The sequence below is a fragment of the Microtus oregoni genome, unplaced genomic scaffold, assembly GCF_018167655.1.
Source record: "Microtus oregoni isolate MIOR12 unplaced genomic scaffold, Mior012 000002F_ref0000024, whole genome shotgun sequence".
Taxonomy (NCBI): Eukaryota; Metazoa; Chordata; class Mammalia; order Rodentia; family Cricetidae; genus Microtus; species Microtus oregoni.
The window spans coordinates 79,173,449-79,187,476 of record NW_024543061.1 but is presented as its reverse complement, the minus strand read 5'-3'; the positions used below and the strand labels follow the sequence as shown (position 1 = coordinate 79,187,476).

At 39.4% G+C, this 14,028-nt stretch overlaps 1 protein-coding gene across 3 annotated transcripts in view; it reads right to left on the bottom strand.

The window, feature by feature from the left end:
* The window catches only part of Pik3c2g (phosphatidylinositol-4-phosphate 3-kinase catalytic subunit type 2 gamma), a 314,439-nt gene that overhangs the window by 84,617 nt on the left and 215,794 nt on the right, over window positions 1-14,028 (bottom strand). For all 3 annotated transcript variants that reach the window (XM_041640636.1, XM_041640645.1, XM_041640651.1), the window contains 2 exons: window positions 8,480-8,636; window positions 626-735 (listed from right to left, as the gene is read on the bottom strand). In XM_041640636.1, coding sequence (XP_041496570.1) covers window positions 626-735; window positions 8,480-8,636 — 267 coding nt within the window. The remainder of the gene's footprint in view (window positions 1-625; window positions 736-8,479; window positions 8,637-14,028) is intronic.

Below are 14,028 nucleotides of genomic sequence, written 5' to 3'. Positions count from 1 at the left end.
GACATTTCCTGAGTACTTGAAATAGTCTGAGAATTATACTCCCCATTCAGAAAGAAAAAAATCCCCATAGGGTGTTCCATTATCAAAATCACTGTCCTTTGTCCAGAGCCTTGGAGTCTAACTGATATTCTCTGCATTCTGGTGAGAGTCTCACCTTGAAGTACACAAGTGTTTCTCAGGCTTGCTTAATGAAAAATAGATTAAAGCTAGATGACAGTCACAGGTCTTTGACTAAATATCCCAATATTTGTATTGTTTTGTAGATGAAAGTAGCAGGCTTGTTTCTCTTCATAAATCTCTTTTCCCAAATTGTTTTTCTGGACAGAGTTCAAGTAGAACAACCAATTTATTTATGTCAGCCCTTGCTCTTTGCAATGACCTCTTATTGAGCAATCTGCTAGACAAAGAAGTTGGTTAGCAAACACTGGCATCTGTGGAGACACCAGCTAAGGCCTTCTGCTTATAGACATACGTACTTCTCTGCTTCTGTTCTCTGAAAATGGGGACCCAGACAATTCTAGATATGTGAGCTTCCTATCAATGACTAGCTAACTCGAGATCACCTCAAAAGTAGAGCATATGTCAACACATATGAACATCCATACACATTTGCAGCTGATCTTACTTGGTAAAATGACTTGTGGCCTCCAGGTCTGTGTCTTGTGGACGCAGATTGTTATACACATATTTCAGGTCTTCAGTTCCACTTAGCTCAGGCAGTCCTGCGTGCAGCATCTTCATTTCAACAGAACCCAAAATCAAAAATTAAAGAATAAATGCAGACAAAAATCAAGCTTATGCATCTCACTCTGGTGATAGACATGCAAACATTTACATTTGTTTTAATATGCCTTTCATTTTGTCTGCATGAATGGACATATTTCACGCTTTTAGACCTCTCTTAGAAAGTGGTGGAGATAAACAGCAATAACATAAAGACCTATTACAGTTGGTAAAGTATTTGCACAGTAATAATTCCATTGCATTCTCATCATAAATCAGTGAAGAAAATATGACCACATGATCAATCCTTTGTCTGAACTTTTGGGCCCACCATTTAAAATCTGAGCAATTTTGAGAAAGTTCCTTAGACTCTCTTAAGCCTCCATTTTCTCACATCTAAAGGAGCACAGAATTACCAGACAGGTTCGTAGAGAATCTAAATCTTTTCCATCACATGGTGGTTCACAAAATGCACATAATATTTGTTTCAAGAGCACAAGGCTGTGCTGCAGAAGAGTTGGGTGATATGTCTAGGTCAGAGGTGGAGGACACAGCATGAAAGCCACGTCTCTGATTCTATAGCTCACTCTCTACAAACACAATATTTTTCTGCAAAAGTGGCAAGTATATTCATTAAATCAAATAAATAACTAGGGATAAATTTGTGGATTTTTCTCATCTTTAAGAAGATATTTTGTTTACAGTGCACTGAAAAGTGGAGGGATTTTATTCTTTTTACTTGTAGGCAAATTTTTGAGGAAATCATTTTTGCATTGTTATTTCTTTCTAAGAAGTAGAAGACAAATATGAGGAAGAGGGTAGAGGAGAGGGAGGAGGAAAGGGAAGAGATATTATCAATACTTCTATGACTGATATGATAAATGTTCTGCCCTAGAATAAAGACACTTGTGCAATGAGATGTTAATCCTATCAATAGTGGATGAAATGTGTCTATTGTGGTGAAGGACAGATGAAGTAATAGATGATTCCTATGGGAAACAAGTGATTTTGCAACTATTCTTGCCACTGTCCAGTAAGGCTGAGAGACACTTGAACAGAAGAGACCACGATGCTCTTGATGTACTCACAGAGAAATCCCAGGAACGCTTCTGGAACATAGACTATCATGTGTCTCAGTGTCAAGAGACAGCTATGGAAATAGACAAGGTAGGGAATTTCAGCAGTACTAAAACTCAGAACATGTGCTCCAACATCAATGACTGCTAGTTGGCATGTACAAAACCTGACATAGTAAAGAGAGTTCTTTGGTTAAACTTAAAGATGAGTTACAATGCATAAATATGTATGAATATATAATTATCTTTTCTCCTGGCTAAGAATGTCTTTCCTTTTCCTTTCTTATCTAATGGAAACTTTTGTCTTACTTTGACTTCTTTGTTGACATTCCGGCCGCCCAGAACCAAAATAACCACACAGAATCTGTATTAATTAAAACACTGCTTGCCCCATTGACTCTAGCTTCTTATTGACTAACTCTTATATCCTAATTTAACCCCTTTATATTAATCTGTATATCGCCACATTGCAGTGGCTTACCAACAAAGATTAGGCATGTCTGACTCTGGTGTAGTAATAAGGGCGGCGGGGCTGCGTCCCCAGCACCCCGGCTGCTTGGCTAGCTTATGCCCAAAATAACAACACACAAACTGTATTCATTTAATCACTGCTTGGCCCATTTCTATCTAGCCTCTTCTAGGCTAATTCTCACATATTAATTTAGCCCATTTCTAATCATCTGTGTAGCGCCCCTAGGTGCGCTTACCGGGAAGATTCTAGCCTATGTTCATCCTGGGTCGGAGCTTCATCGCGTGCATCTGCCTGGGAGCTGGGGGCATGGCGTCCCTCTGAGGCGTCTGCTCCCAAGAGGAGAGCTGTGGAGTCTGAGCTCACTTCCTCTTCCTTTCAGCGTTCTGTTCTGTTTACTCCTCCCACCTATCTTCTAACCAATGAGGGCCAAGCAGTTTCTTTTTATTTAACCAATGACCTTCCTCCATCACTCTGGTGGCTTCATGGCTTCTCTCCGACTCTGCCCTTCTTTCTGCCAGCATTCAGTCCAGTCCTCCCCACCTACCTAAGTTCTGCCCTATCAACAGGCCAAAGCAGTTCCTTTATTTATTAATGGTAATGACAGCACACAGAGGGGACTCCCACATCACCTCTTGATGTAGGATATCTTCTATGTATGTGTTGCTTTTATTGGTTGATAAATAAAGTTTCTTTGGCCTATGGCAGTACAAAATATAGCCAGGCTGGAAGATATATATATATATATATATATATATATATATATATATATATATATATATATCTTCTCTCTCTCCATATATATATATATATATATATATATATATATATATATATATATATATATGAGAGAGAGAGAGAGAGAGAGAGAGAGAGAGAGAGAGAAGGCAGAGTCAAGGAGACACCATGTAGCTTTTGAAGTAGAAAGACGATCTAACACCAGAAACTTACCGGCAGGCCACACCCTCAAGGTGATATACAGAATAATAGATATTGGTTAATTTAAGATGTAAGAACTAACTAGAAATATGCATGAGTCATCGGTCAAGTGGTGTTGTATTTAATATATTTTCTGTGTGATTATTTGGGTCTGGGTGGCTGGGAATGAAAGAGCTGTCTCTGCTTACAACCTCTTTTAAAGTACCATCTTCCAGTTCTGATTGTGTTTTGTTCATGTCAGATTAGAAGTTCTTTGAGGAGGGAAAGTGGACCTTTACTCAGTGTTGAGACTGCTTATGCTGTTTAGCATGGCGCTATATACGTAATTGGTATCTAATGAATATCTGATGGATCATGGCTACATGGATGGGTGAATAAGTGATTAGAAAAACACTGAGTGTTATTAGGCTTTAAAACTCCACTACTTGCAAATTTAATATTGACTACTAAATATAAAAATCTGCCCCAGAGAAACATTTCCCATGGCAAGTGGAATCTAGATTAGCTTTTAAACCTATCTTTAGTACCAGGAGTTCCAGAGACATCTTTGAACTAACTGAGGAGGATTCTCTTTTTAACTACTGCAGGATCATCCACTTGCTATGAACAGACTTCTGTGGAGTCTGAATTTCATTCTCATTTCTCTGAATCACAATAGCTTAGTCAGGACTCTGTCAAATACTTTCTATGGGGATATATAGTATACTTACTCTCTCCTCTGCCCATTGTCTGTCTGTCTGTCTGTCTATTCATCTCAGTCTAATCATCTATCTATACAAGCGGACACATTTAGACTCTGACAAACCAGATGAATCCAACTCTACATCATGTGACTGACTGATGGTAACAAGTCCCATATCCACACTTTGTTTTTCCCATTCTTTGCAGAGGTTCTTTGAGTATGGAAATACCGGAGAATATAGATGGCTCCATAGCTCATCCTATTGAACTATGTCTGTTCACAGGTTTTGTCTGGAGTGCACAGGTGAAGTGGATGTCTGTGGCAGTGGGGAAGGGAGAGGGCAGCTGTAACAGGTAGGTATGAACAGACGCAAACACTGGATGGATGAGTCATTCATCTTTAAGGCCAGCACTCTTGTTTCTATTCTACTAAGTCTGCTCTGCTCTATTTTGGTAACTTCGCTCAGGGAAGCAGTGCCTCTTCCCTACCTTCTAGAAAGATTTCCACTGAGAAATATCTGATATAATAATGGGAGTGATAAACATTTGAAGCTGGTTGAATGGTCCCTGTGTTCTTTGAGAGTCTTCCGTAATAGTTGATATTGATTTTCTTTAATGGGAGAAAAGCTGACGAAATACAGGCTTTTATGCTAGTGAACTCAGCCAGCAACACACTTGGGTCTCCTACAGATGTTGCTTTTAAGCGAGATGGGAATTACATAGATTAAATTTTCCTTGCTTTCCTCATGAGAAAAGAAAAGCACTGCAGATATCTGGCAACAAGATGCTTTCTGCCGAGGATGGGTCATTAACTCCACATTGAACCCACTGAACGCCCATGCCTCGTGATCCTGGGTATTGATTATTCACAGAACCCAGCCTCGATGACCTGTGCCAAGCATTTCTCAACTTGTAACTGGGTCATGGTGTAGTGCACTGAACCGTGCTTCAAGATGTCAACATGAGAGTCAGAATGGAGGAAGAAAGCCATATTAAACGTGTATGTAGAAAGCAAGTTTTCACGAACTTAAGCTTTGTTTTAATTTTTAAAGGAAGCTTTAGTTAGAGAGTGTGTGGTCCCGAAATAGTCACTGAAGACTTTATCTAAAGAGTCCCATATGATACACACTGGAGTAAAGCAGGGGATCTGGGAAGTATATGACCAGAAACAGAAACAACTGCAGTTGTGTGCGGATTTATCTGTGGGATTAAGTAGTCTGCATTGCCTTTGATTCTTATTTCTGTTTCTGTAAGAGTCTAAATCTAAGATTATTACTTAGCACGCATGAGCAACCTCAACTGCTAATGTATCAACCTTATCCTAAAAGTCAAGATAGATTCAACTAAATCTCAGGCAGGTGGGACTCATTATTTATGTGAGAAATTATTTCTAAACAGGATTAAAGCACTATATGTTGAATTTTACAATGTAGTGTGTGTGTGTGCGTGTGTGAGGCACATTTGTGGGTGAGTACCCATGGAGGCCAGAAGAGGCATTAGATTCCTCAGAAATGGATTCACAGATCTTGATAAATTGCTGCTGGATGCAGGTGCTGGGAACTGAATGCCTTTGCAAGCACTCTTAACTACTGAGCAATCTCTCCAGCCCCTTTATTTCCTTTGAATTAAATATATTACATTTTTGCTTTTGTAGTTAGAGACAAGATAGCCTTGGAGCTATAATTTTTCTGCCTCAGCTTTCTGACTGCTAGAATTACAGGCACAAACAACGAAGCCTGGCCTAACATTTAAGTTATTTAATGATTAATTACCTTGATGAGTATTTTTAAAGGAATGCAGAAAGTTTATTTAAACAAAAGAAAAAGTCTCAACAAGATGTTCCTCTTCACCGAGATGATCTGCAATCATATTAGCCTATCACACTTAATTGTCATCCAGCATAATTTAATGTCACTGGAGAAACAGATCAATAAAACTCTGCTTATGGGCTTTTGCTCTGAACGTCCGCGTCTGGTTAAGGCAGTCATTGGAAAGGGAACTCCTCCTTTTCTGTAGTTTCTATAGCATCATTATCACTTACAAACACTGGGCACCTGGTACTTATATATGCAAATTTTATCATTACTATTCAACTGAAAAATTTAAGACTCTGGGTTTTATATGTTAGCTTATCATTTACAGTCCCTGACACATAGTAGGTCCTTGAGAGCTCATGGATTTATGATTAAGATCTTTGGAAAATCCAACTAGATCATACCTGAGGTTAATAGGACATTAGAATTGATAGTGCCTGGATATCTATTATATAAATAGAGGCAATTTTGAGGATTTAGAATGCATAAAGTTTTCTCTGTATCATGGAATCAGCTATAAAAGCAGTAGAGACTAACATAATTTCGATCAAGAACACAGATCAACAAATAAGAATCACTGGTTGAAGTTGGAAAGTTAACTTGGAGATGATCCTGAGGCCTGGTGTTTAATTCCCAGTACAGGAAAAACAAAAAGACAAACAAACAAAAAATAAAAAACAGAACAGAAGGACGCATTAAAGAAATCTGAATTGTGGAAAAGTAACTAGTGAAGTTGAGAAACTGAATCTTCAGCTTTATCCAATAATAATACAAATTTAAATTCTTCACATGTGTGTATGACCCTGTATTAGACAATAACCTTTTAATTGATTGATTGATTGAACTTTGAGTCAGTATTTCATCCTGTCCAAATTATCCTCGAGCTTGCTTTGTGTCTGAAGATGACCTTGAACTTCTGGTCCTCCTGCCCCTTCCTCTCTGTTTGAGATTCTGGGATTACGTACGTGTTCCCTCACACCCAACTGTCTGCAGTGCTAGGTAGTCACTTTCCCTGCTGAAATTTATCCCTAGCCTGACAGTATTTAAATTAAATTAACCATGATCTCATATTATTGAATTAATTAACTAAACTCTACTATATGGGAGACTATCATTAGTTCTTTATGTTAATTATGAACTAGAGCTATAAAAATTAATCTATGAATATCTTAGAATAATGTCTGGTCCATATGATGCATTCATTACTAGGTCATGTATTTATTAATTCTGTAAGAGCTATTATCATCATTTAATAAGGAAACCATATTTAGGGTTAAGTATAAGTACATCCAAAGAATATAACCATTAAAGTTTCAAGTTGGCATTCAAAATCTAAACACTAATTTTGTCTCCTTAATAACTATTCGCAAAATTGAAAGCTCCAAGGCTGTTGTGTTTTACTGACTCTAAATCACACATTGATGGACAAGTGGTATGCTATTCTCCAACAGCAGATTCCCTTGGATATATGCTCTCAAAGAAATCACCACGTCTTTCTCCAAAAGATATTTCTATTGGGTTCTTCTTCCCTTTTACTATGTGACTTGATATGGAAAGGTCATATGTTAATCTGTTGATTTCATTGGTTAATAAAGAATCTGCCTTGGCCCATTTGATAGGCCAGTCCTTAAGTGGGTGGAGTAGACAGAACAGAATGCTGGGAAGAAGGGAAGTGAGTTAGTTGCCATGATTCTCCAACCCAAGACACCATGATTCTCCTCTCTGGGCCAGACGCCATGGACCCAGCTGCCAGGTCAGACATGCTGAATCTTTCCGGGTAAGCCACGACTTCATGGTGATACACAGATTATTAGAAATGGGTTAGTCAAGATGTGAGAGTTAGCCAAGAAGAGGCTAGATATAATGGGCCAGGCAGTGATTAAAAGAATACAATTTGTGTGTTGTTATTTTGGGGGCAAAGCTAGCCATGCGGGAGCCGGGCGGGATGAAAAGCAGGCCCGCAGCTCCTTCTACAGTGACTATTCCTCATCTCTTTGCAGTGGGCTCTGGTATGAAACATGGAGTTCTCTGTGACCCAGCGAAGATAGGATCCCAGCTTAGTAGACCTGATATATGCCACTAAATGCCTACTGTCCAATCACTAATTAATCAGTCACACTTTTAGACTTATTTTGCTTTGAATTAAATGCATATGTATGTATCTGTATGTAGTTGTGTGCCTATTGGCATGCAGGTGCCTGTTGGCTGCAGAAGAGTGTATCAGATCCCTGGAGCTAGAGGTATAGGCATTTGGGAGCCACCCAATGAGTGTGCTAAGAACTGAACTCAGATCCTATGCAAGAGAAGTTTGTGCTTTTAAATTGCTGTGACATCTCTCCAACCCCAGAGTTTGTATTCTTGACTCTTCATTTCTTAATCTGAATAGTGGTTAAGTGTTCAAAGGCAGATAGATATCGAGACAAGGGAGTCAGGATGAGTCTGCCTCATCTTCATCATGAAGTTGACATTATATGTTAATCACATATTTTTGTGGTAGTTTTTTGAAAGGGGACAATGCAATCAAAGATGTTATTTCAAAAATGACTTTCCTTGAGCCTCAGTCAACACTACCCAGGAATTCCCCTGAATGCATGCTATGATGGCAGTGTCAGAGATGACAACGCTGAATTAACATTAAATTGTCAAGAAGCATGTTCTGTTGCTCACTCCTTTCTGTTTTCAAAGCTCTTTGGGGGAAGTCCAAGCCATTAGGAGAAATGGATCACTGGAGGAGACACGAATGAAGCTCGGGACTGTTGTTTCTCCAAGGGACTTACCATTTCCAGAAGGCTCAGGATCAGCTGGCTGTGTTTCCTGACAATGTTGTAAGCTCTGCAGCAAAGCTCCACAAAGTCTTGGAAATGCTGTGTATTTTTTCCACCCTCAGTAATAAAATACTCCATCTCTGAAGTAAAAATGAAAGGGGCTCGGTCCCTATAAATAAAAAACAATAGCGGTCATGAGGAGAAGACGTGGCTTTTAGGGCTATCGAAGGAAGTTACCACAATGCATTTCTTTCTCTCTCTCTGTCCAGTGTGGGTCACTGTGGATCAGTGGAAAGTTGTTACCAAGAGCATATTTACTGATGCATTTCGAGATGATAAAACAGAACTTAAGTTCGGCATAACAATGCCCAAAAAGCCATCTTCCTTTAATTGGAAGGCAGACTCCTTAGGATGAGAGTTTGGATAAAAGTTAAGATGTTATAATAACAAATTCTTTCAAAAGATAATTTATGAAGCAACAAGAACAACAGATGTAACCAATTTACTGTCATATGCTTCGCAAACAGAAAGTTGTTTTTAAAAAAGACAGCCATAATTCACTTCACACATGACTCAGTAAGAACACTGAGCATACAGCACATTGCAGACCATGTTCTCACACAAGTCATACTGCCCCCTGTAGTCCACGAGTGGAAAAGCAAGTCACATTTCATTCTGAGATGAAGTGTTAGCATCTGTAAGAGAAGCAGGGAGAGGGGCAGAGGTCTCTTTATCTGATGAGGTCTCAGCAGTTATACCAATGAGGAGGATTTTACACCAGCTAGTCTTACAGTCTTCCATAGCATCTAGAGGGGTCATAGTTGTGGGAAAAGCAGAACGAAATGCGTTTTAAATGTGATAGTCCGGGTTCAAGAAAGGCTGCACCAAGTTACAAATGAAGAAACTGAGAGGGTGTTCAGGATCTCCTTAGAACAGAACAGTGTCCTGTGCTGTTACGTTTTAATGAAAACGTAGTCGAGCTGGAAATCCCACCGATATGACTTAAGTAGACCTTTCTGAAGTATGAGAACTCAAATGAAAAATTTTGCAAGCACATCTGAGACAGTGAACTCTGGCTCCAGACAAAGCATTTTCTAAAACAGTGTTTGGCTGTGGTTGTTCTAAAGTGTAACTTTAAAGCATGGTGCTGTGGTTCATACCTGTGAATCCCAGTGCTCCAGAGGCTAAGACAGACTATGAGTTTAAGGACAGCCTAGGCAACATGTTTAGTTCTTGGCTAGCCTGGTCTCAGAGGGGAGAGATCCCGTCTCAAAATAGAATAATAAAGTTAGTATTTTATTTTTATAATACATGCTGACCTTCAAGAGATCAGAATAACAAAAACTGACACTCGACTTGTTTTGCCTTTCTTCAACCAATAACTTATTCAATAAAATGTATTGAACACCCACACTGAGCAAAACTTCTCAAGTCTCTATTCTAACTTCTTAAACCATGATCAGTAAATTTTGCTATGAGGCACTTTATGGCTCCAAACTTCAGCAAAGTTGGGAGAAGAGATGATGGAAACACAAGATAAAAGCACAGGTTCTAATCTTGAACTTGCTGTGACTTCATTTTCTAGAGTTTAAATTGGATATCAAGTACTCAGCTGTTAGACTTTCTAAGAGGCCCAATGTGGGAAACATTTATGTGCCTGGTTCATGGAGAGTGCAGTGCATTTTGAGTTGCTATGGCTGGAGGAGGCTCCATGCACAGAGCCCAGGCTGCATGCCCCAGGATCCACATGTCAAGTCTGGGTTTTGAGCATCACTGCTCTTGCCTTTGATGAGAGAGTTACTGTCTCCATTCCTGGGTTTCTTTCTTTACCAGCTGGGATGGGGACACTTGATTATTGACATTACTGAGAGGATCACATAGCTTAAATGACAGAAAAGCACTTACTGCCACATAGAGAGCTCTCGGTACACTTTAGATATCGCCGCTGGATATTATTGTAAGTCTTCAAACAGCCAAGAGTGTTTGCAGAGTGGAATCCTGTCACAGCTAAGCCTCCCTTCGTCTTCACACTCAAAAATGCCAACACCTCCTGCTTTTTAGTTTAGGATTTAATTTAATCACTATAAACTGCTTGACTACGTGGGTCCTTACATCGATCTTTTCTTTTGTTAGACATTTGACAGATCTTATACGTTCTTAGTTTTCACTCTCACTAATTGTGGTGCTTTAAAGACTGAATGTGCCTCTTAGACTCATGATTGACATATGTGTTCCCCAGTTGGTGGTGCTATTTGGGGATGCCATGAGACCTTTAGGAAGTGGAGTCCTGCTGGAGGGAATGCATGCCAGGGTTGGACTTTGAGATATTATAGCCTCTCCCCACTTTTTACTCTTTTTCTGCTTTGTATTGATATATGAAAATATGGCCAGCCAGCTTCCTGCTTTGCCAGCGTGCCCTGCCTTTCCCACTACAAGGGATTCTGTCCTACAGGAAGCATGAGTCAAAGCAAACCCTTCTATCCTTGAAGTTGCTTTTGGCCCTAGTATTTCCTCACAGCAAGAGAAAAGTGCCTTATGCACGGTGTTTCGGTAGTTTTAAGAATATGGTCTTAGGGTTTACTATTGCTGTGAGGAGATACCATGACCACGACAACTCTTAAAAAGAAAATATTTAATTGAGGGGACTCTCTTACAATTCAGTCTACTGTGGCAGCATGCAGGCCGGCATTGCGTTGGAGAAATAGCCAAGTGTCCCACACCTCGTAGGAAACAGGAAGTGGACTGACACACTGGCCAGTATCCTGAGTGTATAAAACCTCAAAGTCTGTTCCTATACTGACACACTTCTTCCAACAAGGTCATACCCACTCCAAGAAAGCCACACCTCCTAATAGTGCCGGTCCCTATGGAAGTGGGGGCCAATTACATTCAAACTACCACAAACATCCTAGGGTTCTTTAATCAGGAACAAATCTACAGAATTTTGTTTTTTACTCTTTTCTGTCTTATACTCTGAATAGAGTTTTGAAAGTAGTTTTAGAAAAGTCTAATATCTTACAAATTCCTGAACATTTCTAGTGTGCCAGATGTACTTTTCTCTTTCAAAGCTGATAAAACTACAGCTGGCCAAACTGATCTCTCCTGGAAACTTGTCGTGGCTCTGTCTTCATGAAATGATACCCCTTTCTTCCTCAGCAAGGCAACTGCCATGGTAAATCAGGTGCAGAAAACCCACACAGAATTTCAAGTACCCGAGCGAAGCATCCACATTAGGGGAAAATGTAAACTAAGAATAATATTGAAGAAACAGATTTCACTGTGTAAATATCACAGTTGAAATGTTCAGGGAGCCCAACTAATGAAAGCCTCCCTATTTATATTTTTTGCTTGTTTTCAATAAACTTTATAAAAATAAGAATTACACTAGAACTCTTCTGCAAATGAAAGAAAGTATTAGCTACAAGGGCTCCATCTGGTCCCTGGGTGATACACAGGCTTCTGCTGTGCTGTGCTTTATGAATTGACTCAAAAGTGAACCTAATCCTAGATCACAGACATAGTGACTTGAGGCCTCTCTCTCTGAAGTTTTGTGTTATTGGAAATCCAGGGCATAAATTGTTTTCCAGGTTTGTTGCTATATCAGTGCTTGTCCCAGCTATATCTGCTTTTGTTTCTGTCCTCCTACCCTTTCGACTGTTTTTGTTTCCCACACCTTCCTCCTCTTCCTCTCTTTCTTTCTCTCTCTCTGTGTTGTTACCTTCCTTTTCTCCTTCCCACTTGCTCTCCCTTTTCTTGTAATGATTCAGTGATAAATATTAAGATAATTCCCTTGTGATAAATCCTCTCAGTCTGGCAAGGTGGCTCAGTGGATAGAGGCACTTCCCACCAAACCTGGAGATCTGCATTAGATCCCTGATAACCACATGATGGAAGGAGAGAACCTACAACTTGTCCTCTGAGTTCTGCATGTGTACCCAGGCACACACATGTTTACACAAGTTCATACAACATAAATAAAATAACACATTAATGATTTTAAAAGAAATCTTCCTCAATATACCCTATTTCTTGCTGAAAATCTTATGATTTAAAATAAGTTGAAGTGAAATATGTGGTTCTCAGGAGAGAGCGAAGCACTCCTCCTTCCTTTAATGGCCTTCACACCTGAAACAATATATCTATGGTGTGCTGGTACATATGGAAAATAAAATAAAATATAGTGAAGAGCCACATAGTGAATAGCTGGTGATAATTTAACATTTATGTGGGAAAACCACAGAGTAAGCTTGTTATGATTCTGTCATTCTGTTTCCAAAATTAACTTCGGTATAAACATAGGACTAGGCTTTCTCCTAAACTAGCATTCTGCGAAAATGCTGAGAATATTTTCTAGATTTTCAGCAGATGTAAGGAGTGGCTTGGTGATCTAAAAATGCTGATATTCTTGGAAATGTAAGAATATATTATGAGCACATAGTAATTATTAAGGAGATAAATTTACTCAACACAAGAAATGATAGGTTATTCATATTTGACATTTACTGTTACTCTTGTGTAAGATCACCATTTAACCGTACAACACACATAAATCTGTGTAAAGTTGTTAGTATGCTAAGATCACTGTTAGAAGGGTTTACTGGTGGTTGCTCCAATGAGGACTCAGACATTCAGGATCTGTTGCTGCTCATTAGGTGACTTCAACCTAGAGGTTTGGACTCCCAAATGTCAGAGCACTACAGTAAACAACCAGTAGGCATTTGTTAGACTCTGTAATAGAATGTGCAAAAACGCCAGGTAAGGTTAAGGAGCTTACAAAATCATTGTGTTAGAGTCTGGAGATATAGATCAGCTGATAGACTATTTGCCTGTTATACACTATGCCTTGAATTCCACTCCCAGTACTTCATAAATGTGGGCAAGGTGGAGCAAACTGTAGTCCCAGAACTGGAGAGGTTAAGTTGGGAGGATCAGGAATCTAAGATCATCTTGGCTACATAGTAAGTTTGCAACAAGCCTTGTAAACGTGAGACCTGTCTTATTTCTTCTCCCCACAAAATAACACTGGTATATAGGCAATTTAAATGCACCTAGTAACAACAACAATGTTATGAAAATATTGCTCTATCTGCAATATGAAGAGATAAGAAGGGTGCATTTGGAAAGATCAGATGAGCTTTTTGTAGAAAGTTTTGATCTCATATGATAATAGCTTATATTAGAATGGGGTTTGTGGTTTACAGATGCAGAGAAGTGGAAAGACATAAAACATGTTCCAAAAGAATAAATAAGATGATGTGATGGCTTGCGACAGGAGGAAACAGTGATGTCAAGTAGGTTCTCCTCCTTGTGTAGCAGGAAGGCTGAAGAGCATCATTCCGAGTGACAGACATTTGTATCCATGTGAGACTTACCAAAGCAGATGACCGAGATTACAATACATGTTTCAGGATGTGAGAGAATAGATCTAGGCTGGAGGCAAATTCCTGGGAGTCTGACGACCGTCTTTCCTTATGCTACCCAACTATCACATTAGAGTCCCTGACAATGACAGACACAGCACCCAATGATGTCAGAAGTCAAGGAACAACAGGTTTACAACC